Source organism: Jaculus jaculus, chromosome 3, assembly GCF_020740685.1.
Source record: "Jaculus jaculus isolate mJacJac1 chromosome 3, mJacJac1.mat.Y.cur, whole genome shotgun sequence".
NCBI classification, from domain to species: Eukaryota; Metazoa; Chordata; class Mammalia; order Rodentia; family Dipodidae; genus Jaculus; species Jaculus jaculus.
In genome coordinates, this window is record NC_059104.1 from 93005295 (window position 1) to 93031078 (window position 25784).

General features: G+C 45.8%; 1 protein-coding gene across 1 annotated transcript in view; it reads right to left on the bottom strand.

Moving 5' to 3' along the window:
- LOC101612114 (tubulin-specific chaperone cofactor E-like protein) overlaps positions 1-25784 on the bottom strand; it is a 143908-nt gene that overhangs the window by 40814 nt on the left and 77310 nt on the right. The window contains exons 10-16 of the mRNA XM_045145509.1: positions 22490-22777; positions 18816-18953; positions 18109-18274; positions 13528-13940; positions 6582-7152; positions 4194-4786; positions 2397-2970 (exon numbers count right to left, since the gene is read on the bottom strand). Of these exons, the coding sequence (XP_045001444.1) occupies positions 2397-2970; positions 4194-4786; positions 6582-7152; positions 13528-13940; positions 18109-18274; positions 18816-18953; positions 22490-22777 (2743 nt within the window). The remainder of the gene's footprint in view (positions 1-2396; positions 2971-4193; positions 4787-6581; positions 7153-13527; positions 13941-18108; positions 18275-18815; positions 18954-22489; positions 22778-25784) is intronic.

A 25784-nucleotide genomic window follows, 5' to 3' on the forward strand; every position in this document is an offset into this window, starting at 1 on the left:
TAATATGTAATATAAACCCCTAAGAAAACACTTCAGATCTATAGTGCTACGATGAATAAAGCAAGCAAGCAGTGTGAATAGATGGATGGCTCATGAGACACAGACAGAAGGGAAAGGAGGACTCTTGTTATTGTGGGAGGACAGTCCCTGATGGTGAAGTGGGGAACTAGAAACTACTGGTTGATAATCGCAGTGCCAAAGATTGACACAAACAAGAATCAACAGCGGGTGCAAAACTGTGACAGGATTTTGATGGAAAGCAACATAGTTATATGGTCTTAAAGTATCTCTTCACAGTTTTCCTTTTTAGTTTCAGGGGCAAACCACAATGGAGACACTGACCAGGAGCATCAGCGTGCACCTCGCCCACAAGGGGCCAGGCTGGATGGAAGATGACTCCAGATATGGCGTGATCCCCTGACATAGGCACACATAGCCTTGGGGGAGACTGACTGGGGTGCAAGACTGACTGGGGTGCACAGGTGAGGCCCAATCATGAGGAGACACCAAATCCAAATGAAGAGTCCCTGTATTTTAGGTAAAGCTATGGCATCACTTCAGATTGTGGAAAACTTAGCATACATGTGTAGACATGGGAATCCTAGACTAGATCTATATGGAGGAAAAGCAAACATAAAGAATAATAATGATGTAATTTAAAAAAACAGAACATATATGTTAAGTCATTCTGTCAATGTTAAATGTCCTAAGGTTGATAACTACACTGTGGCTTTGTAAACAAATGCCCATAATCTAAGGAAACATGTACTGAACATCTAGGGGTAAATGATTGCTATACTTGAGATCTTCAATATAATCCAAAGGTTTAAGATTTGGTCTTCAGCATGGAACCTTTGGGAGGTAGAACTTTAATACTGGGTCCTAGTAGCAGGTCTTCTGGTCAATGGAGTTGCATCTTGAAGTGACAGCAGGATCCTAGCCCTTATCTTCCACTCTCCTTCATGAAGTGAACAGATGGCTACCCCAAGCTGGGCGTGGTGGTGCACGCCTTTAATCCCAGCACTCTGGAGGCAGAGTTAGGAGGATCACCGTGAGTTCGAGGCCACCCTGAGACTACATAGTGAATTCCAGGTCAGCCTGGGCTAGAGTGAGACCCACCCTCGAAAAAATAGATGGCTGCCCCCCATGCTCCCCACCATGACCTGCTGCCTCAGCCCAGGTCCAGCAGCAATGGGAACAACCAACCCCAAAAAGAAAGCATGAGCCAAAAATAATCCTCATATTTCAGGTATCTTGTTATAGTGGCAGAAAGCTGACACAAGGGACTGGATATGCACAGAGTACTCTCAAGTGGAGGGATTCTTAGATGAAAGGAACGAGAAGAAATGGGACTCATTGTGAACAATAGTTAAGTCCAAGTGATGGGTACACAGGTGAGCTTGCAACTATTATTCACTTTGAAATTATCTCAAAATATTAAGTTAACAAACTTAGGTCATAACTGAGAGATGCATATATGTAGAGGTGGGACTCTTTTTGGTGACACTGGCTTTGGTGTAGGCTAAACATTTTGGCGGGAGAGGGCTGAGTGGGGAAGTCGGGTGAGGCAGATTTTCTCCCTGTGTGGACTACACCCTCTCCACCCTTCCCCTTCTGATAGTGCTGATAAGCAAGGGTGTTGGGTGTCAGGTTTTCCCAGCAGTTATTCCAATGACTACTCCTACTGCCACTGCCCTGAAGAGAAGGGTCACATTCTCAGGACAAAGTGAAGAGCTGGGTACATGGAACTGTCTTAATAGCCATTGTCAGGCTTGCCCCAGGGAGTGGCGCTAATCTCTGCACCCAGCAAAGCTCCCTAACTTATCACTCTGTATCAGAATGAATGGAGCCCTTCTTTGCAGGGAGAAGGCATCCATAGAACCATCACAAAGATTTCTAGTCCTTTGACACAGCAATTGTGCTCTTTGCAGATAAAGCTATCGGTCAATAGGACAACTAACTGCTTCACAATGAAAAGGTATTGTGTACTTAGAAATGAAAACGAAGGTGAGAAATGGTCTGGGTTGGGATGATGGGCCTGCCAGAAAGCACTCGGGACCTGCCAAGGTGCCTGATCATCAGATTGCCCTTGACCTTAGTCCAACCAGAAGTCCTGAATAAGAGGCTATGGTGAAGCTAGGGAGATAGCTCAGTGGCTAAAGCACTTATGACCTGGGTTCAATTCCCCAGTACCCACATAAAGCCAGATGCACAAGTGGAGCATGCATCTGGAGTTGCTTTGCAGTGGCACTATGGTCTGGCATGCCCAGTCTCTCTCCCTCCCTCTCTCTCTCACTCACTCTCTTTGCCTAGAAATAAATTTGTTTTAAAAGAAGCTATGATAGAGCGTGCATCCACCACCAAGGTAGCCTCCCCACTGTGCAGCCTGAACTTACGGCAGAAGTCATAGGTCCTCCAGGGGCCCACCTCCACATCGGCATTCTTGCAAGCACTGGCATAGCGGGCCACGGCGTCGCAGAGCTCTGACTCATTGCCTCCGCTCTGGCACAGGCGGAAGAGGCAGGTGCGGTAGTAGGCAGTCACGTTCACCACCCCATGGCACTCCAGGAAGGAGCTGTTGGAAGGGTCATTGATGATGCCGCATCGGGAGCGGCTCCGGTAGAACTTGAGCAGCTCGGAGTCATTGTTACAAGCCTTCAGCAGGTCCCCACACTCCCCATTGCAGATCTCCTCAAAAGTCGTCCAGCTCTCCAGGAACACAGCCAGGTTGTCCGTGCACTTGCCATTGGGCAGGCAGAACTCATCGCTGGCATTGGCATTGAAGAAGCCACACAAGCCCCCGGTGCATTTGAAGTACAGGGTGGAGAGGCGGATGGACAACAGGCCCACGTCTGAGTACTGCACGGTCACCACACCCTTGGACTCCACTGTTGTACTGTTTTTGCTTCGATAAATCTCCAGCTTCCCAGAAGGATGGAAAAAGGGTAATTCCACTTCCTGACCGTTGAGCTGTAAATCAAAGCATTACCATCAATTGCAGGATCCACAGTACCCACCACATCCTAGAGTGGACACTTGGCTGTGTCCCAGGACTGGCTTTCTGAGACTACCTACAGCTCATAGTGTACAGAATCAGACGCTGGCATCACAGGTTTTCTCAAGAGCTTCCTTCTTTCTTGTCACACTCCCATGTGCTCTTTATTTCCCCCAAACAAAATAGAGCAACAATTGTTTTGAGAGATGTGGCTTCCTGCTCTGGCAGCTCTGTTTGGGCACCTTTTTGCAGACTACTCTGTTTCTCCACACCATTTTGGCTCCTTCTTCTCATCAAAGCTTACTTTTCCTGTGTCCCAGCCCCTTGGGCTCATAGAGGGCAGAAAACAGCTATATGTTCCATCCACTTCTCTATCTCCTGTTATTCTTTTAGATTAACCCATGCCTGTCTGCCAATGGCACTGCAAACAGCCTCTCTATCTGCAGATGTGTTTCTTGTGACATGCCTGGACTTCTGTGTGTTGGCATCTGTCTTCTAAACCAGACTTCATGTGATGCCCTCCAATGCACGTTAGAAAGGAGAACCCCCTCCTCACATCTCAGTTCTACCACCAATCAGCCATGGGGCAACTCATCAACCCTTTGGGATTCCCTATGCAATCAAGGCACTAGCTGCCTTGTAGAGCTGAGCCTGAATGCCTAATGATGCATACTTTAGACCAGGTCAGAAGGATGGGAGGACAGCACAGGAAGTGCTCCTCACACACAGTATTCCACATGGATTCCCACCTGCATGGAGGAAAGTTAGTGTGGTACAAAGATTAAGAGCATAGATTCAGTCACCAGTCTGCCTGGGCTTAAATCCCAGTTCATGGCTATATGTCCCTTGGGGAAGTTTATTAACCTCTCTGTGACTCGGTTTTGTCAGCTTTATAGTAAGGCAGTCCCTACTTCATAAGAAGGGCATAGAATAGTACTTGGCACATAGCGTTGGTAAGTATTTGATCTTCTGGAGTGAGTCCTGTTACATCTAATTCAGAAAATCCCAGGCTTGCTCCATTCCTCCACCTGACAGTCTCATTTGGGGCTGATCATTAGACATTCTCCCATGTGAGAGTCATGTCCTGTCTAGAATCCACTTGTGGCCAGAGGCACAAAGACAAACCAGATGAGAAAGGCAAATTCCTTCACTTGGCAAGACTCATCCGAAGATGCTCAAAGGGAGCAAGGAGTCTTACCTTGACTTCTAAAGCCCCAACTCCTCCTATCTTGACCTCCTGCTCGGCCACAAGGATGCGAAGCCCCCGGAGCCAAGCAGGCCCTGCGTCAGGCTTCTTCTTGTTGATGTCAATTTCCAAGTACTTGGGGCGCTCGGGACATGTCTTGAGCAGCGTGTACGAGAACTCAGAGGGGAAGGCATAAGCTGCCCCATCGAAGGTGTGCAGCACCTGGTTCTGGCTGAGTAGGCACACCGTCTCCCTCTTGGGAAAGCAGCCCTGGTAGCCGTCCTCCACAGCACATACCTCCCCGCTGCGGCAGGTCTTATTGAAGCAATAGACGTCCCCACCTTCCTCACACAGGCACTGCACAGTGCAGTTGGTGGTGGTCCAGAAGAACTCCCCCACGGTGTAGTAGTGGCCGTCAAAGTCACAGCCGCACTTGTGTAGTGGAACGCACTGGCTGGTGCTGAGGACGAATCCCTCGTTACACTCACAGCCCTCGGTGCACGGGGTGGCGCAGTTCTGAGAGGCCGTCAGGTCCGAGCAGGTGTCAGGGCAGCTGCTGGTGCACACGGAGTAGTGGCTGAAGCTTGGGCACCGCACCGTAGACACTGACACAGGGAAAGGAAGAGAGCCTGGTCACAGGTGAGTGGACCAGAATCCAACCAGCACAGGCACAGGAAGAAAGAATGCTTCTTCTAGATCATTCAGGCCCTGGAGTGAGGGTCAGGTGGCCACTCATGGGTGGGGAAGAGACTGGAAGAGGCATCTGCAAATAATCACTCAATTTCCTAAATACAGAGCATACTGGGATTACGAAACTATACTTGAACTTGATCATCCCATTGAAATTAACCTTTGGTTGCTGTCCTCACTAGATTTGAGCCATTCTTCAATTGAGAGTTATTACTTCGTGATCTATAGCCATGAAGATGTTTTCAAATCCTCCATAGAGGACATAAGAGCTGCCCTGATTCTTAAAGAGTGTGGCTCACTCATAGAAGAAATAAATTCTACTTCCAGGAGAAATGAAAATTGTACCTGTTAGAGGAGTGATGTGAAGACATGAAATTTCAAACAAGGAGGTGCTTAAAATACCTAAGTGTGACTAAGGCAGGCTGTGGAAATGAATTCCAGGGATATTAAAAATGAGAAAGACCCTGAGCTAGCTGCAAAGATTGTGTGCCCATTCTTCCAGAAGACTGAAACCGTAGAAACCTGCTATTCTTATTTAAGAGCACGCAAGTCTACTTAAATGTTTGAGGCTAGTTGAACCCAGCAGGCCAAGGCCCAGTAAACCAGCTCTCCAAGTTAAATATAATTCACCCCACTAAAGTGAAGAGAGAGGGAAGGATAGAGGACAGAACTGCTAGGAAAAATAATGTATAGCCATTATTCATAAAAATTTAGTTAGGCAATTGGAATGCTCTCGGATTATATAAGGATCAAAGAGAAGCCGTATTCAATCTGAACTTGAATTATGAGATGGCTGTTCTGGGTGTAATAGAGGCTGGTCAGTCACATAGCAAGAAAAATACACTGTCGCTTGGTAGTGTAACCAATACTCTCAGATTTGAATCTGACACATGATGATTTATGTGAATCCAACCTACACTTACAGGGAGAGGCTCCCTCTGGCCTTGGAATTTAAAGAAACGAGTAACTCCTCTTCCCTCCACAGCCTCTCAAATGCACAGATTGTAACACTGTTTACTCATGTGGAGGAAACCAAGGGCCAGGAAGGCAGCAAGCTATTGACTTGCTTTAATTTTTTATATAAATAAGAAAAGGAGTGTTTAAATAGGATGGGTGGAGTGAGACAACTGAATGATGTGAAATGTGGCAGAAAAGTCCCCAAATATTCCCATTTGCTCTCAATATGGCAGGAATAGGGCTTTGTTGCCGATAGGCTATTTGGCCTGACTGTCGTCCATCCTTTCACCTCCTGCAGAAGTCATCTGAAAGGCTTCAGAGCAAGACGCACAACTCTGAAGGCACAGGAAGTGGAGGAGAAAGCTAAGGAGATGTGGCTCCAAAGTGGAGCTATTTCTCCAAGGCTGGTATGGTTCCCTGGACTGGCATCTATATTGGCTCAACAGGCACTTGACCTCTGAAAACCCCACCTCCTGGCTGAACTCTGGGACGGCCACCCCTACCATGGGCCTTCCTCTAGCCATGTGTTTCCTGCCATCCATTCTGTGTCTCTAGACCCCTTGCATTCACCAGTGACATATTGTTTCCTGGCTATGACATTGGGCAAAGTAAAAGTCCATTTACAGGGTGATTTTGTAATGGCTGATATCTTAACCTCACCTTCACTCTTGGGCCATGATCTTAGCACATTGGAAATGCTATCCCTGCCCCTAGCATGAGAGAAGCCTTTCATCAGGATAGACACCAGCTTACCACACCCAGTTTGGATTCTCCAGTCTCCTATTGGGATGCCCAGAGCTTGGCACACCAGGGCATAGGCCTGGATGGCTTGACAGAGGAGCGTGCCATTGTCCCTTACACTGCACAGGTCGTACACACAGCTGTGCACAAAGGCCGTGGGGTCCACGACAGTACCACACTCCCACAGGGGGCCATCTGTCTTGTTGAGGAAGCCACAGTAGTCAGAGCCGAAGTACAGGGCCTCGGTGGTGGCATCGCATTGGGTGCAGTTATCCACACAGCCAGAGCCGCACTTCCAGTCGGCGTGGTAGACACGCCAGCTCTCTCCCAGATCCAGCACGGACATGGCCGGCCTGCCATCGGGACGGAGGAAGTCATCCAGTGGGTTTTTGTTGTAGTTCCCACAGAGTCCACAGGTAGAGTTTATATAAGAGCCTGGGATGGAAATGGAGGCGTAGTGCTGGCCATCAAATGTCACTAAGAGCCCAAAATCCGTTTCCACGGCAGTAGACATGCCACTCTGGTAGATTTTCACCGCCCCCAACTCTAAGGTGATGGGCAAAGAAGTCACCAGGTCATTAACCTGCCAACAGTAACAGTAAAAGGCAGGTGAGCAGGCACCCGGGCAATGAGTTCCAGCAGAGGTCAGCAAGGGAGAGCAGAGAAACTTCCAGAAAGAGAGGCCATCCAAGATGTGCAGACTTTAGTGGGCTTACCTCTTTCTATGGCAGAAGTTTAGGGAAAATGCACTGGACAGCAGCTGGTTATGGGCCAGAGAGCACTGTGCATGTGAGCTGCGGCAGCCCTGGCACCGGGCGGACAATGTGCACTACTCTGGGGACAGAGCTGTTATTTGGTCCTGGCGAGCTCATACCAGCCTTCTCTCAAAAACACACATCATTTTGTTTGTCCTCTAAAAATCCACCTACTCTCAGTGTGCCTCACATTTCCCATGATTCCTCAGTGCCTTTAACCCTCCTGTCCACTGAAATGTAGACATACCAACTGTGGGATTTACGTGAGCTTTGAGGCCACCCTGAAGCCATTCTCTAAGTGACTCCCTCAGAACTGTGCCATTCAATCACTCAACAACAACAAGTTTGAACACCTGCTAGGTACCAAGCACTATGTCAGGAGCTTAGAAGGATTAAAAAGTCCTATCTGCCCCTGCCCCTCGAGAAGAGCTCACCTTCCCGAAGAGGAGGAACACAAACAGGTATTTACAGTAGTTAGTTGTAAATACAAATCAATGGATGCAATGGGAGAACAGTCAGTGAGCACTTAACCCAGCCTAAGGGGCTCCTATAAGGTTTTTAGAGGCAGTTAAGCCTGACCTTGGTTTCCAAAGGTAAGCAGAAGTGGCAGAGAGAGGATATAGGATGAGGATAGAACAGAGAATTCCAGGACAAGAGAATAAAGGCAGGGACTTGGAGGCAGCTACATGAAGTGAGGAAAGTTATGGAATGTTCTAGACTGCAGAGGGAACAGGTGGCCAGAGACAAAGCTGTAGGTTCAGGCCAGATCCTGCAAATATTTTCCAAGGCCTGCCTGGATCCAAGCAGTGTTTGTGCATATGTGTGTCTGTTTAGGTGGACGTGTATGTACCTGCATAGGCCACAGGACAGCCTTGGTGTCATTCCTCAGGAACACCACGTGCCTTTCTTGAGACAGGTTCTCTCATTGGTCTGGAGCTCACCAAGTATGTTAGACGGGCAGAGTAGCAAGCCCCAGGCAGCTGTCTGTCTCCATCACCCCAGCAGTAGGATTGCAGGTACACAGCACCATGCCCAACATTTTTTTTTTTTTGACATGGGTTCTGGAGATAGAACTTGGGTCCTCATGCTTGCAATGCAAGCACTTTACCAACTGAGCTATTGCCCCAGCTCAAAGCAGTACTTGAGGAACTGGAGATTAGCAATAAGTGAATTGACCAAAATTCCCTGCCTCCTGGAATCTAGATGTTAATTGGGGAGACCATCAACAAGCAAAACAAGTACCTAGAACATTTGATTTGTGAGAAAAGTCTTATGTAGAAAAATCAAGGAAGGACCATGGAAGACCAGTGCCCAGGAACAGGGACTCCACCTTCAAGATGTATGATCAGGTCAGTGAGATGGTTAGAATGAAATGTCTCCTCAGGCTCATGTGTTTTGAATACTCGGTCCCCAGCTAGTGGCAATTTGGGGGTTGTTGGGGCCTCTGGGAAGTGGAGCTTTACTGGAAGAAGTGTGTCACTGGGTGTTGGCCTTGGTGTAATGTAAACCAGCACCACACCCGGTAGTCAGATACTTCCTGTCCTGCTGCTGTGGAGATGTGATGCCCCCATGTCTGCTCCTGCCATGCTTTCCCTGTCAAGATAAAACTTCCCTTGACACTCTAAGCCAAAATGATCCCATTCCATCCAGAAGCTGCTTCTGATTGGGTATTTTATCACTGAAATGAGCAGGTAACAGCTACCCCTGGGGAAAGATCCTATGTGATAGGACACCATTGCGCAGGGTGAGGGAGCTCACAAGAATCAGGGGGCCCTAAGGGGGGAGTGAGCCTGGGTGCCTCCAGACAGCAGCGCCATTGTGTGGCTGGAGCAGAGCAAGCAGGACAGGACAGCAGAAGCTAATAGCAGAGAGGGCAGTCACCAGAACAGAGGGGCTATCAGCTCTGAAAAGACTTTGGCTTTGACTCTGAGCAAGACACAGAGCCAAAAGGATATTTAGAGCAAAGAATCAATATGATCTGACTTTTGCTTTGAAAGACTTGCTCTGGCTCCCATGTTGAGAACAGACCATGGAGGGCCTTTTAAGCCATGTTCAAAACAAGACAACACAAAACAAACTGGATTACTACTCCATAGGGAGGCCAACCCTGAAGACTTCCATGCAAGGGAGTGGCAGGTTGATTCACAACCAAAGAGGCCTAGTTTGGTCTGTATGAAGGATTTGCTGAACTAATTCAAAATGAGGAGTGAGGAGACCCAACTTTTGTTGTGAGGGTCCAGGAGATGCTGATAACAGGTGCTAAAACACAGAAGGGGAGGGACAAGCTCTGCAGCCCACTCAGGTGGTCCTTGTGGCCTCTGCAGTAGGAATAAGATCTGATGGGAGAATCAAGTCCCTGTCGTTGAGATGATGTAAGTAGGTAGCTTGAAGTACTTCTAACAGAGAATTCCTTTCACCTCACCATGCCTAGTTCCTGTAGATGCTCATGTTCAAGGGCTTGGATGGAATATTAGTCCTCTCACACGCAGTCCCTACCTAGTGAGCTTGACTTTAAGTTGACTTTCCAGACTTCCCTAGATTCATACTGGTTTTTGGCATATGGGAAGAACATGGATCTTACCTGGCATGTAATTGCTATTTTTTGAGTTGGAGAGGAGAGAGTAGATGGTCCAAATATTGCTCCCAAAATTCAAGGCAGATGCCTTGTGTGCTATTTGATGTATTTTTCCCCGCTAGACTCAATGTCCCACTAACAGTGAGATAGGCTTTTGTTAGCCTGTTCCTCAAAACCCTTACAGCTTCCACCTAGTTCCAATGCCACTACCACATTTTTAGGCATTTGTTATAGTCAGTGCCCAATTCCTGGCACCAATTTCTATACTAGTCTGTTTGAGATGCAATAAAATAGACGGTTTGTAAACCACAGAAACACATTTCTCACAGTTTAGGAGGCTGGAAAATCCAAGATCGGAATGTCAATAGATTCAGTGTTTGTAAAGACCAAATTTCTGATTCATAAATGGTTTGAACCTTCTCATTGTGTCCTCACATGACAGAAGGGGCACTCTGTGGCCTTCTACAGGGCACTAATCCTATTCATGAGGCTGAACCTTCGTCACCTAGTTACTTTTCCCAAGTCCCATCTCTTCACACCATCCCCTTGGGAGACTACATTTTCAACATATGTGACACATATAGCAATGGTGGACATGGACAAAAAGAATATGCTTGAGAAAGAAAATGTCATACAGCCAGAAGGAAAAAGAAAGGCCAAGGCATTGGTTACCATTTGTCCTTATCTTCTAGGCACAGTTAGCCAACAAGGGTGCAAAAAGCCATTCTGGAGCTGGAGAGATGACCTAGTTGTTAAACACTTGAGCCTAAGGACCCCGGTTTGAGGCTTGATTCCCCAGGACCCATGTTAGCCAGATGCACAAGGGGGCGCACGCATCTGGAGTTCATTTGCAGTGGCTGGAGGCCCTGGTGTGCCCATTCTCTCTTTTTCCCTCTTCCCTTCCCTCTCCCTCTCTCTGTCTCTCTCTCTCTCTCTCTCTCTCTCTCTCTCTCTCTCTCTCTCTCTCCCTCCCTCCCTCTTTGTCTGTCACTTTCAAATAAATCAATAAATTTTAAAAGCCATTCTGTAAGGATGATCACCCTGCCAGAGTGCTAGGCAAGTATTGTATTCTCTGTTGTCCCATGCTGGGAGATCTTTCCCAAGGCTAGTATACTTTAAAAGCAGAGGACATCGATTACTGGATGCTTTCCTTTCTTCTCACCTAAGTTCCTACTGCTAGCAAGAGGCAAACCTCTTTGTATCTCAAAGCATAAGCCCTGGGGTAGATGGGCTTTGGGTCTTACAAGTCCCCTTGGTTCCTACCGCTGCCTTAATCCTGTTCTGGCTAACCTCACATCTTGGTTTCCTAGATGTATTGGTAACATTTTATTTGAGGACCTTTCTCTTGACATAAGAACACATGGCAGCCTCTTCATTTTCAGCAAAAGTTAATCACTGTGATTGTGCCCTACAGGGCTCAGAGAAGGAGCTCTGTTAGAAAACTGATACATGATTTCTTGTTTCATTACTAGCCTTGGCTAGCTAAGAATAGATACAACCACCCCCATTGTACAGAGGAAGAAAATGAAGCTAGGGACCTCTCAGTTGGCAGTGGTGGAACAGAGACTGAGGCAAGTCCAGAGCCCAAGTGCTTCATCTCCCTTGCACTAGATGGGTTGGCTCCTTTTGCCCTGGAGTACAGTAAATTACATGGGTTCCTGTGGTGGGGAAATAGAAAAGCCTATAGTACCAGGAGACATTCATTCACTAGTTATAAAGTTTTAGTTATGTTGGCTTTCTTTTCTTTCTTTTTTTCTTTCTTTCTTTCTTTTTTTTTTTTGCCATTTGAGAACAGTTCAAGGGAAGAAAAAAAGTCCATAGACAGATTGTTCCTCCTAACCCAGCACCTGTAGACAGGACTGGAGAACTGGGGTCTGCAGGGTAGAAGGCATATCTTGGGACATCCCAGGACTGACACGATGTGGCTAAGAGGTCAAGCTGCTTTCCAGACATGTTGGGATCCTCTCCTTGCCTGTCCCCATATCACCCTGGCTCAGGGCTCTGCTGTCCACCTAGCCACTGTCCCCAGCAGAGCAGGTGTATTCAAAGTCACTGGAAACCATTTGGCAAAAGGAAAAGGAAGCCATTGTTAGCTTGCAGTTGGAGTCACATAACCTTTTCTTTCTGAAACATTTATATTCACATCCACATCTCCCTGTCGCTACAGAAAATTGAGGAATCTGTGCCCTACGCCTGGACGATGGAACAGAGCCACACAAAATTAGCAGAGCTGCTGGGCCTTAAAAAAAATGACAGTGTCCCTTTCTTTCTAAAAAAGAAAAAAAAAATCCAACTGTGAGCAAAAAGAATTTTAATCAAAATGGAAAGTAGGACTGAAGCATGGCCCTTTCTTTTTCAACTATCGATATCATATACATCACCCTCGCAATACGGGCAAGCTGGGGGGGAAGCCAGTGGAAAACATTCAGTCTGAAATGCATCCATCTACCAGAGCTCAACATCACAGCATAAATTTGAAATGGAAAAACTCCAAACTTCTGGAACCCGAATGCTTAGCTTTCATGTGATCTACGGGCTGTCCCAGGAGAGTCTAACCAAATAACAAGCAAATTGGCATTTCAACCACAGTAATAGCTCACTTTCCTAATTATAAACCTGATAAACTGCACAGGCCTGGGGAGGGTAACACCAGAGAAAAAGGGGAATTAGCTCCCCAGTTTAGCCTTTTGTTGGACATGCTACGTCAATTACAGTTACAGCCTGTTTTAATTTTCTTAAAGAAGGAAATCCCCATATTGGCATCAGCTCCGGTTTGTAATCTCTGTAATGACCTCCATGCATGGATTAAGGATTGTGCTGTGGAATTTGTGGCAATCAACCCCTTGTGGTCTCGCTTATTATTGCTTGACTAAATACATGGTTGCAACAAGGTTTCCATTAACATTATGAAAATTGAGGTTGCCACCAATTAAATAATAGCTAGTGGCTGTCCATTCTCTTTTTATTCAATGCCCTGCTTGAAATCCAGGTGGACAGTGATGAGTCATTAGCATATACTAAACAGGACAGCAGAGACCTGTGTTTTTCTCTGACAGTGGGGGATTCCTCTAGATGGGTGTATGAAAGCTTTTATGAAACCTGCTACCCATGGGCCTCCATAAGGAAGTCACCAAGGCCACTCTAGTGTGGTGCCTCTCGAGACATCAATGTGGAAGTTTCTCTCCAGAGAGAATAAGCTCTTGGGCAAGCAGGATGTTGGCTGAAGTGGAGTGAGGATTACCCCAAGACTGTACTGAAGAATTAGGGGTACATAGTTTGTGAGTGTACCATAGCCTGGGCATGGCCATGTGACTACAACTATGGTGAATCTGGTGTATAAGAAATGAAACTTGTTTCTCTTTTACCATTTACTTCTGAACTGCATATATGAGTGTGCCTACCAGTGAGGGAAATAGAAATTACTTTATTCTGAGACAGAGGACTCACAATGAGTCTCTTGTACAAATAACATTTGACCTAATTGAACATCTTACAAGGCGGGAAGAACAGGCACTGTTTGCCTCTTAGAGAGACAGATAGACAGCAGAACAGTAGGTAAGGAAGCCTTCCCCAGGCTGAAGAATGTCTGGCTTCTCCATCTCCTCATGAAGGATGGAGAGGGTCTCACCTTGACTTTCCCATAGCTTCCTTTGGGGATGAGAATCTTGTAGCCATTGACCTCAACCGAGAGCTCCTTCACCCACGAGACAGAAGAACCTCCTCGGTGCTCATTCTTGGCCTCCACACTGAAGAAGGGGAGGCTGGAAGTTTGCAAACACTGTCGGGCCAACAGGTAGGCACAGGAGCCTTGAAAGTGGAAGAGGAAGCCATCAAAAGTGTGGTAGTGTGGCTCCCCAAACACCACACAAGTGCTGGTCTCCACAGGACTGCAGTAGAAGAATTTGCCTTTGGGTTCACACATCTCATAGGGGCTGCAGGAAGCCTCCTGGCAGTAGATCTCATTGTTGAAATCCAGGCAGCGGCACTTGATGGTACAGTTCAGGTCATCCCAAAACACTTCCCCTCGCCGAAGGAACTGTCCTGGGAATAACGACATCAGAGTCAACATTTATTGAGCACTTAACCCTCTGTAGCTCATCCACACAAGATCCATTGAGGTAGGGATTGTCTAATCCCTCACTTGACAAGTGAAAAAAATCTTGAGTCTTAGCAGCAGTCAGGAAGATGGTTAAGAGAAAGAACCACATCAACACATCAGAACCCACACAAAAGAAGCTGCATGTGAGCAGCTTGCATTTGTAACCCCAGAGCTGGGGAGGTAGAAACAGGTGAATCCCTGGGGCTCACTGTCAATCTAGCCTACTTGGTTCCAGGCCAAAGAGAGACCCTGTCTCAAAAAAGATAGAGGGCCCCTGAAGAAAAACCCCTAGCCTACGCACACATGCACACACACACACACACACACACACACACACACACACACTCACATACACCATATATGTTGCATTCAACACACGTGTCCTCCCACACACACACGCCCATAAAATAAAGTAAGCAAAATAAAACAAGAAGAACTGAGTAACTTATTTAAGATCACTCAGCAACTCAATGGTGAAGCCAAGATTCCAAGCTGAGTATGTCGGCATCCAGCGTGAGCTCTTGGGCATTGTTAACTCCACAGCTGGCGAGGAAAACCACATTCAAGTTAAGACACATTATCTTCATCTCTGGGGAAGACTACGGCACTCAGGAGTCATCTCTTTCTCTTCAGAAATGTGAGGAAAGGTGATTCAAAATAAGGCCCACTGGAGCCAGTCAATTTGGTAGCACTGTTGTGTTTTTATTTGATGATTTGTTCATTCAGTCAACAGTATGCACAGTATGCATCCAGAAAGGTCAGAAGCTCAAATCAGAAGTCAGACACACGAGTAGAAATGCCAGCTTCCCAGGAAGATCCTGGAAAGGGCTGACCTCTTGCTTGGCACTGTCAAAGGTACATGAATCCTACAGATGCTGCTTAGGCAGAATTTATACCTCTACAAGTTGTCTTCCCTCCAGCTCTCATTGTGGTCACAGTCTCAACTCTGCAATCCAAGATCACAGACTCCACTGGCATGTGCCTCAGTTTTTCTAACCTGTGACGTATGATAACGCTATCTTCCATCCCTGCCTCGCAGGGAACAGTGACACTACCATACAGTTGACATAGCAGATGGGGTCGCAGCATTTATGATTTGAGAGAGAAACTATGAAAGTGAACACATCAAAAACTGATAATGATGTCACACACAAGGGGTAAATGCAGTTTGAAAAGTCTTGCCAAAAGTTCTCAAGTTTTTCAAAAAAGATTTAAAATTTTTTTTAATTGAATATCTTGCTGAGGTAGGAGGATGGAGAGTTCAGAGCCAGCCTGGGCTATGTAGTAAGACCCTGTATCAAAAAGTAAAACTAATAAAAAACTAAAAACAGAAGCAAACACAACAACAACAAAACTTTTAATAGCTTTCAAATTGTACAAGCCTACACCCCAGCAGGAGACATGAATGAATTAAGAACAGTTCTTCTAGGAAATGTAGTTGGTTCACTGAGTTTTGGCACTTGCTGTGCAAACATGAGGGCCTGAGGTCAACTTCTGGGCACCCACATTGACCACAAAGAAAGCATGATTGAATGGGTAGAGATAGTAGTTCCACTGGGACTACCTGCCAAACACACACACACACACACACACACACACACACACAGGCAAGCTACAGGTTCAGTGAGAGACCTTATCTCAAGGAAATAAGGTAGAAGGGAAATAGAGGGCATTTGACATTCTCCTCTGGACTACACTTACATACACATGGAGCATATGCATCTACACATATGTGCATGCACATGGATACTCTGTATATGTGTGTGTACACACACGACACATACTACACAGAGAAAGAGAGAAGAGAGGAAGAAGGGAGTAGAACAGTTCTTTCTTTATCTTCCCCACAGGAACATGTCTTAACAGGCAATTATCTTATACCTATTGGGAATTACACCTAAAATGAGAGAACAGCTTTAATCACATCCCAGTAGGTCATATGCATCAGCCCTTAAAACAGGCTCTCAGTCCAGTAACTCTCTGGCACTAGTTCCAAGTTGCATATATTACAACAGCCTCCATTCAGTATCATTTCCAGTCTCTGCATTTTGAGGATTCCAATAAATGAGAGTAAAGTGCCTTTGAGTAGGGGAGGTTTGGACCGAAAGGTAGACTCTGTGATAATTTTGTTTATGGAATGATGATATAATAAACCAGCTGTATAGAACTGCATTTTCTGCTATAGCCCAGGCCAAATCCCAGACTCATTAGATTGATATACGTCTCATGGCACATAAAAATGCACTACAGTCTGTACAGGGATATTGAATTTGTCCTGTATGTGAAACCCAGACCCATAACTCAGGAGGAAAAGAATGAAGTCAAAGTGGAGATGCTGTACACAGCTGGCATCTGCCCATCTCCACAGCTCTGTAAGCCAGTGTTTTCCATTATTAGTGTTTCATTCCTAGGACTCAGGTGAGAGGCTGTCACTGGGCACTTATGTTGCAGGTCCACAGCCAGTGTGTTCAGTGATGCTTGGGCAAAAGGGAAGAGGTGTTTAGCTACGAGATTGGAGCTAATCGGGCACTGGTCCAGGAGAGAAATAATGAATCAAGGGGAAAGCTTCTCACACACACCTTAAGACATGCTCTATTGATACTCCACAATGTCAAAATTCATGGGTGTTGATGTGGGGACTCTGGGACTAGGTCCAATGCACGTATTTGCTATTCTGAACATAAGGACTTCACAGAGTCCAGTAACGTAGGCCATCTTCACATATGACCTTGATGTAGAGCAAAGACAGATGTTTGGTAAGCAGATGTGAGGTTAGGGAGTGGGCACTTCAGATCATATGAAGAAACCTTTTCTATATATGAAACAATTGAAGCTGAGTCCAGAGTGAGGCACGAGACGTTCCAGGGCAGCAACAGATAGGTCCTACTCCCTATCGTAGGAGGACCCACACTCTGGACACACATTGCTCAGTAGCTCCTGTGCTTCCCCGTAGCTATCACATGTTTAACACTATGTCACCTTTATTCCCATGGCTGATTTTTCTACGACAGTGGTGTTTTGGGCAACTATCACATCTATATCTCTGTCATCTGTACAGAAGCTGAGAATCTCAAAATGTTCTTTGGAAAGATGAAATGACTGCATGGACAGCTTGTTAGACAAGTGGATAGACAGAGATGTGTGGGTGGATGAATGCATAGAGGGATAGAAGAATAAGGGATGGATGAAGGATGAATGGAGGTATAGAAGGATAGATCGAGAGGGTGTGGATGACTACGGGGTAGTTGGGTGGATGAGTAGGGAAGTAGGTGGATGAAGTGGATAGATGGGTGGGTAAATGGAGGGGTAAATAAACAGACAATATCTTGCTTTTAGTTGCTATCGCCTCTGCTCCTTGATATAGAAATTCTGTTTTCTGAGTATTTTGGGAGGCATCAGAGGCAGAAATCGGCACTGTAGGTGTGCTCTTGTGAAAGCCCAGGGCTGTTTTGCACATCTGAAGAGATCTAGATAGCTCAGAGAAGGAGCTACACTTAGGATGCTGCCATAAAGAAAACCCATTGAGGGGCAGCTAGAGCCTGTTCACAGGGACCGAAAGCCAGCTTTGATGCCTGCCAATTCCTGTAGGTTTTGCTGCACTGGGAGGATTTTAGAAGTCACCCTAAAGACTGACGCTGTTATTTTTTTTTTTCTTTCTAATCATACTAGGAAGTACTGATTTAGCCTTGTAGGAATATGGCAATGCTCCAAGTCCACCCACTCCTGTGGATCTACAAAGTGCAGATGGCAGAGCAAGAGTAAAGAGGAGAAAATCTTACAGGAGGAATGACAACAACAACAAAAATAATGCGAGACAGGAGGGCTCCTTCTGTCCATCTGGCTGCAACAAAATCTCTCAAGATTCGGGTCCACTTCAGAGTTATTGGGTACCAACACCATGGGCCAGGGCCAGGAAGTGTACAAAATACAACTTTAGCTCCTGGTGTGATGAATGTGCATGCTAAAATTACCTTGATCCCGTCACCCAGCTGAGAGATGTCAAAAGAGTAAAGAATCAGGAATGAGCCCGGCCCCCATGGCTGGGAAACTTGCCTGTCAACTTAAAGTAAACAAACCCTGTTCTGACAAAGAGAAGAGGGAACACTTTACCCCTGGAGGTGCAGCCATTGGCTGGGTCAATTTCTTTCCCATCAACTTTAAATGCCCAGCGGCCTGGAACGTTGACATTTGTGGTCTCTTGGATATTCACAATCTCGGGGGTTCTTGACCCCGGAAGGCTGAAGAAATTGGTGAGGTTTCCGCCATTAAATCCTGCCTGAAGTGTGAAAGATAAACAAAACTTTTCAAGACATGCACCATCATTATTGGTTAGCCAAACTAAGCACTTTCTTTTTCAAAATTCAGCACATCTAGAATCAAGAGACCCCTTTCTCCTAGACTCCCTGGGGCCACTGTTTAAGGTATCAAAAATAGGCAGGGCTGGAGAGATGGTTTAGCGGTTAAGCGCTTGCCTGTGAAGCCTAAGGACCCTGGTTCGAGGCTCAATTCCCCAGGACCCACGTTAGCCAGATGCACAAGGGGGTGCACACGTCTGGAATTTGTCTGCAGTGGCTGGAGGCCCTGGCGCGCCCATTCTCTCTCTCTCTCTCTCTCTCTCTCTCTCTCTCTCTCTGCCTCTTTCTCTGTCTGTCGCTCTCAAATGAATAAATAAAAATAAACCAATAAAAAAATAGGCAAGGCCAGACACATTTTCTGGAAGTAAGCTGTTGGCAGGGCTTGGTACAGGATGTTCAACAATGCAGCAGGAAGTGCAGCGATGTTAAGTCTGCAGAAGGATGACATGGGCAGCCACCTACCTGTGCCATCACCCCTCCGAGGCCTGTCAGCGGGTCACCGCCACTCGCTGTCCCAGTGGTCCAGTTGATTTCATAGTAATTGAAGAGTGTGAATGTGTAGGAGCCATCAGACACCAGCACAGCCTGGAAGGTGTTTACCTACAGAATGAGTAAGGCAGGCTCATGACTCACCCCAGTGGTGGTTCCTCTCACCTCCCATTCCAACATTCCAACTCCGCATCTCTCCCCGCCCACCACCCACCACCCACCCCCAAGCAGTTCAGAGCTGCTCTGTAGCCCCACCTTCACCGTCTGCCTTCTCTCTGAATTTGTTCTCACCTCCAGTGGGAAAAGCAAGACATGTGGGATTGTGCCTCTAAAAGAAAAATGCCTGAGATAAACCTGGAGTCTGACTCAGCACTGCCCTCACATCTCTGTCTTAGACCAGAGGCAAGACTCAAAGGAACCCTCTGAGCTTGTGATGTTTGGAGAGCTCCTATAGATGGCAGTGTGAGAATAACTTATAGAGAAGAGTCAACCAGAGATCCTGGTGCAAATGCCTGTTCCCGCAAGGAGGAGAGAGACGGAATAGGCCAGGTGGGAATGGGGGGAAGCAGAATGAGCAAATGCGCCTCAGTGCCATTAAAAAACGGTGCTCTGGAGTGGGCTCTCTGTTCCTGGAAAACACTGCTTGCTTTGTGAGATCCTTTTTGAAATGGAAGTGGAGAAGAGATTTTTAAGAAGCACTTTGTGGAAAGAAATGGCTCCTCTAATTGCGTACTTATGCATTACTTTTTATCCATAAAACCGTCGGTGCTAGCCTGTAACTCAAACCAAAGCTAGGGTGGGCGATGCGTTTGGCCCGCTCCATCTTATAGCTAAGAAAACTGAGGACTAAGGGAGATGAGTTGCTGGGAATTTAGTGACGCAGCCAAGAAACAAAGGCTTGCAGCCAGAGCTCCCAGCCCATCTCATCTGTGGTGTCCTGTCACACTGGCTTAATTTTAAGTGTTTTAGGACAGAGTATTATGTAAATCCAAACAAACCATACAAAGCATTCTCAGAAGTGAGCTGTGCCCTTTGCTTGGTCCCTTTCCTAGTCCCCCTCTTCCCCACGTGTTTTCAAGAAATGCAAATAAAAGTAGAGCCACAAGGAAAAGGTGCATTCACCTTTGTCTGTGCAAGCCTTGCTCTTTCCCAGCTGCCCGACACCATGCCAGGGTAATGATCTTCCGGTTGGCATTCTGTGTGACGCGACACAGAGGAAGCCCCAGATCCCTATCCTGTGTAATCAGACTGGGGTGGAGGATCTCGCAAGCCCCACAGCTCCCCGTTCTGCCCAGTGCCAGGGAGGGGCACAGTGCAGTGAAGAAGAGCCCTTTTTGTGAAGCAGCACTTCTCTCCTCCACTTCTGTGCCAGCCCCGGCTGATGGTGTTTACGATACAGCCGCCCAGTCTATACCTTTATTCACTGGGCCGGCCCAACAACACAGGAAAGTGGGACACAGAGGTGAATGAGCAATAAACTCAAATTATCTATAAGGTCACTGGTGGGTTGGCTTCAGAGACAGGTCAAAAGTCAAGGTCACACCAGGACTAAAGCTGAGCTCTCTTACTGACAAAGATTTTTTTCAGAAGTGAATTTCTCCCCACTCCATAATAAATAAATCAATATCTTGAGTCTCAGCATCTTGAGAACAACCCTCAGAAGTCATCTCATTTCTTACCCAAGAATTCACCTCATTTCCAACCCCAAAAGTCATCCTCAAACCAACCAACTACCCCAAGGACACCTCCCACATACACACAAGCTCACCCCTACGTCTGCACTTGCTTGCTTGTAAACAACCTTATGAAGCTTCTCAATATTCATTTTAAGGCTTATCTAGATCTATTTTTGTAAACTCTTATTTCTTAAGAATTCAGAGAGCTTCCAATGATGCTTGAGGAAAAGCCGAGAGCAAAGTTCAAGAGTCATCCATCCCCCTTTAGTGTAGACCCCTGCTCTGTTATAGCAGGTTTGAATCACTATTTTATCACCTTGAAAGTGGATATAATACTTGCTATGGACAATTTCGGTGGGGATTTAATGATATGTAAAAATAGCTTATTATTAGCCTGATCACACAGTAAATGGTCTGTCAGTCCTGAGTTTCCATTCTTGAAGTAAACGTACCTATTTCACTTTCTACTGGGCTTCCATGATACTCTCACCCCTAAGATCTTTCTATCCCAACTACCGTTGACCTGATGACATGTGTTCCTGTGTGGAATAGGGATAGAGGGATATTTTGCCACTGCATAGAACCACATCATCTTTCTCCAACGCACTCAAAGCACTCCGGTGCTTCCTCATTCATCCTCATAGAAAGAGATCTCACCTGCTTCAGGAAACTCACTCCAAAGTACAAACCAGAAAGTACCTAAATTATCTTGCCATTTTTATAGCGAATGGAAAGATTTTTTTTTTTGAAAAATAAAAAGGTGGTCAGTATTTGATGGGCATTTCTCCCCTCCACTGACACTAAAATTTATCGATTGCTGGCATCCAGCATTCTAACGCTGTAAGATATGAGGCTTAAAGGACATAAAACATCACCGAGGAGTCGTTAGCGATCCATAACGTGACAGAGGGAAATGTATGCTTCTTTAGAGGTTATTTCTAGCCAATGTATCTGCTGTTTGAGCTTGTGTCTTTCTGCTTGGCAGGACCTTTTAGCAATAAAGTGTTTCAGATGCTCTGGCCACAAAGTGCTCACTGCCTCACAGCCATGAACTGCAAGACCAGCATTTCTTAACCTCGGTCCACCCCTATACAATTCAATCATCATCAAGAGAGCTGGAAAACAGATGGAATTAGAAATCATCCTAAAAAGAAGAGGACGGAGGTTTGAGTATCTTTGCCTTCTGGGAAACCATGCAGTGGGAGATACACACGTCTGCTACTTCAAAAAGTGCCAGGGTCACAGTCACCCAAATAAGCTGCAGGCTTTCCTGCCACTGCAGTTCTGTCCCTTTGTGTAGAAGGTAGATTATCTCTATGATAATGCCAGTGATAATCTTTCTTATTTGACTTTTATTTGACTGCTCATTGGGGATTTCAGAGCAGATGTTGAAACTTTATTCAGGAAACGCTTTAACTGCCCACTCTAATTAACATCAAGTATGAATAATTTCAGTCCTGGTCACAATAAAAAAATGTCATAACATAATAAAATGAGCCAGGTCATTTGTGTTCAAATTTCGGCACCCTGTTTTCCTCTTGCTACCAGATCTTATAGAGGGGAAAAAAGGGAAATCATTGATGGAGGGAAACATTTGTGCCTCTGGCAAGAGAAAAAGACCTTTGAGCCTCTCACTGGATCTCTAGTCATATGGCCTGGGACATGTCTCCAGGCCTCAATCACTCTCTTGCAAAACAGAACGCTACTGCAAGGATACTGTTAAGGCGTCATATTAGACATTCGTAATGGATTGTGATTGGTTAGACACATCTGAAATATTACAGCTGACTGGACTGGTTCATGCTGATCCTTCCCTCTGTTTCCTGGAAAGTGGTTGGCAAGACCCATTAGTTTAACTCAAGCAGAATGACATTCCTCAGCTCTACCAATTAGACTCCTTCACAGAAGTAAAGATGGACAGGAATGAGGTGTCAGAATATGAAGTGGAAAATGGAAAATTTGAATTATTACAGGCGTGGTGCTGCTGCCTCCATAAAAGGTGACTTCCTCCCACGTCACAATGAAAACCCAAGTGGCAGAGAAAGTGGCCATGTCTTTGAAGTACTTCCTGATGTCCTTGGTAGCTCTTTTCAAGATGACAGGGTCCATGGTCTCTCTGTAATAGATCTCGCCTCGAATTCCATTGTGCACGTCTGCCCAGAACGGGGCAATGAAGGCCCTTCCATCCGTCAGGGGAAAGGACTCTGGTGTAAACTGGCTCACTAGCACATTGAAGGAAACAACTCCATTGTTATTGACCTACAAAAACAAGAGAGGTTTGGCACAGTGGATGTGAAACCAGGACAACTTCAGAGTCACAAACCAAGATAGACATTTGCCTAATTGCATGAATGAAAAAGGACTTTTAAACCACTGACTTAGACTCCCTCTCTATAACAGATCTGGTCACTCAAATCAGGAGGTTCATTTACTCCCAAACACACTCAACAGTTTTCCTTCACTTTCAATTTGTAAACAGCATCATTTATTAGTAATAATCAGTTTCATTTTCGTGTTCACTACTCCATCTCTATTTACACTTATCAGATGCTATTGGGTTGTGTGTACGTCCATGGGTGCGTGTGTGTGTGTGTGTGTGTGTGTGTATGTGTGTGTGCACTAGGCCAGCCTATAGATAATGGAGATAGTAAATACAGATTCACCCTGAGTCACAGTTGCCAAATAAATAGGAAAAATAAGCAAACAAATTTAAAAATTGAGGAGCTTGGTATGACACCTGATTCATATTTTATGACAAAAGATGAGTGTCACTGAAAGATGACTCAAGTACTTATCTTTTAGTGTTTTGTTTTTGTTTTTTGAGATAGGGTCTCGCTCTAGCCCAGGCTGATCTGGTACTTACTCTGTAGTCCAGGTTTGTCTCAAACTCACAGCCACAGAGATCCTCCTGCCTCTGCCTCCGCCTCCTGGGTGCTGGGATTAAAAGCATGGGCCACCAAGCCCAACCAAATGCTCATCTTTGAATTCAGCTTGTGATGAGATATTGAAAGACTTGTACTGATATCACAGTTACTTCCTCACTCAGAACGAGGGCAAGGTAAAGACCTGCAGATACCCAGCTCTATGCCTGCTCTTGTTGGGAGTTTCTTTGTGCCATCACTGTGTCAAAATTGAGACATGAGTACTTTGCATTGTATGTAAATGACAAGTTTATGGTGATTGTGCATGATGGGTAAATGCTTAGTAAACTTGGAAATTACAAAACCTCACTGCTAATTGTAAGCCAATATGTTCCCTCAGTTCACACGGGACCTGGAAACAATCCTGTATCTGAGAGAAATTGATTTAATCTAGTGGCTTGTATGACTTCAGAGGCAGAAACACGTGTGGTGGGAATACTTGCAACTCCTGGAGACAACCTAGGGATTGTCTCCTCCCTGTCCAATTGTTATATTCCTGTCAGTCAGCGCCATGGTGGACATTAACAGTGACCCAAATCCTGTAGGTACAGGCTCTGTACCCGGGTTAAGGGTAACTTGGTATGCTATGGAAGGAAGCCCATGGGTTTTTAAAAATTATTTTGATGTTTAATTTTTATTTATTCATTTGGAGAGAGAGAGAGAGAGAGACAGAGAATGGGCACAACCAGGGCCTCTAGCCACTGCAAATGAACTCCAGATGCATGTGACACCTTGTGCATCTGGCTTTATGTGGGTCCTGCAGAATTGAACCTGGGTCCTTAGACTTTGCAGGCAAGCATCTTAACTACTAAGCCATCTCTCCAACCCAAGCCCGTGGGGTTTTGAAAGTAAGATGGTCAAGCCACAGTGATGCTGGGAACCTATTGTCTTCAAATAATAGAGAACAACCCTTAGACCTGCAAAAATCTGTACTAATTAAAGTGCTGAAAACTCAGAACAATTTTACCCTCTAGTAATTCTGCACCAAATTATGACCTGTACTTTAAAAAATTATTTACAGAGAGAGAGAGAGAATGGATATCCCAAGGATTTTCATCGTTGCAAGTGACCTCCAGATATATGTGCCACTTTGTGCATCTGGCTTTATGTGTGCACTGGGGAATCAAACCCATGCTGATAGGCTTTGCAAATGAGTGACTTTTACAAGCTCTTGGTAACATCATTCACTCAAGGAGAAAGAGAAACTTAGGGCAGGAATGAGAGAGCTTAGCAGTTAAGGCACCTGCCTATGAAGCCCAAGGACCAAGGTTTGATTCCCTAGTACCCATGTAAGCCAGATGCACAAGGTGGCACATATGTTTGGAGTTCATTTCCAGTGACTAAAGGCCTTGGTATGCCCACATTCTCTTGTTCCCTCTCTTTCTCAAATAAATTAAATAAATAAATAAATATTTTAGAAAAAAAGAAAGAGGAATTTAAGTAAGCACATATGTTCTGGAGGGCTAGGAGGTCAAGGGCTCAAGAATGGAAGTCCAATGCTCTTGTCTTATCTCCTAAAGCAGGCCAACACACTTCAAAAGTCACAGTTAGTCAGGTATCTCAGGCCCCGCTGTGAGAAGAGCATAAAAGTCAGTCAGGATGCCAGAGCAATGTGTTTGCAAGAGTAACAGGTACAATTAATATGCAGACTCACTCTCCTGAGGAAGCTGGCAATGACTCACACGAGTCTTGATTATATTCTGTAGCTAAGATCAGTGGTTCTGGAATGTTTGTGGCCATCAGAATCACCTGGAAGGCCCATTCAAGTAGATGACGAGGCATACTCCCCAAGGTTTCTGAATCAAGGGGCCTCAGGGGGAGCTTGGGGAGTGACTGCTCACCCACAGGCAGGAGAAGCTATTAATGGTGGTTCAGAACCTCCAGCTTAGGTCATAACCACTGGTTAGGTGAAAGAAGAGGGAGCGTTTTCTAATGGGAATTGGCTCTGAATGATCTGTCAGAAGCTGGGGAAGCAGTGGTCCCAGAAGTGGGTGTGGTCACAGCCGGAGGTGGAGTTGTTCTGATTTTCATTTCCTCCGCCAGGGCAGGGTACAGAATAGAGCTGCATGTGGTAGAATCTGCCTTTGCCTCCCTCAGTCTGTTAAGGTGAAGACAGAGCAGGCTCAGCTGCTCTGAACAGCAGTCTCACCGGCAGCAGCCTCAGTGATCCAACAAACATAACCTGAGAGCACAGGTGCCCTGGAGAGCTTAGACAGCAAGCAGAACCATTTTGTAGTCCAGGCTTGCCAATAGGACCCTTTGGCATAGCTACAGACCCAAGGATGGTGGCCAATTTTGCAAGCGACTTTTATGCAATTGTTGATTACCCCTCTCCTAGGTTCCAA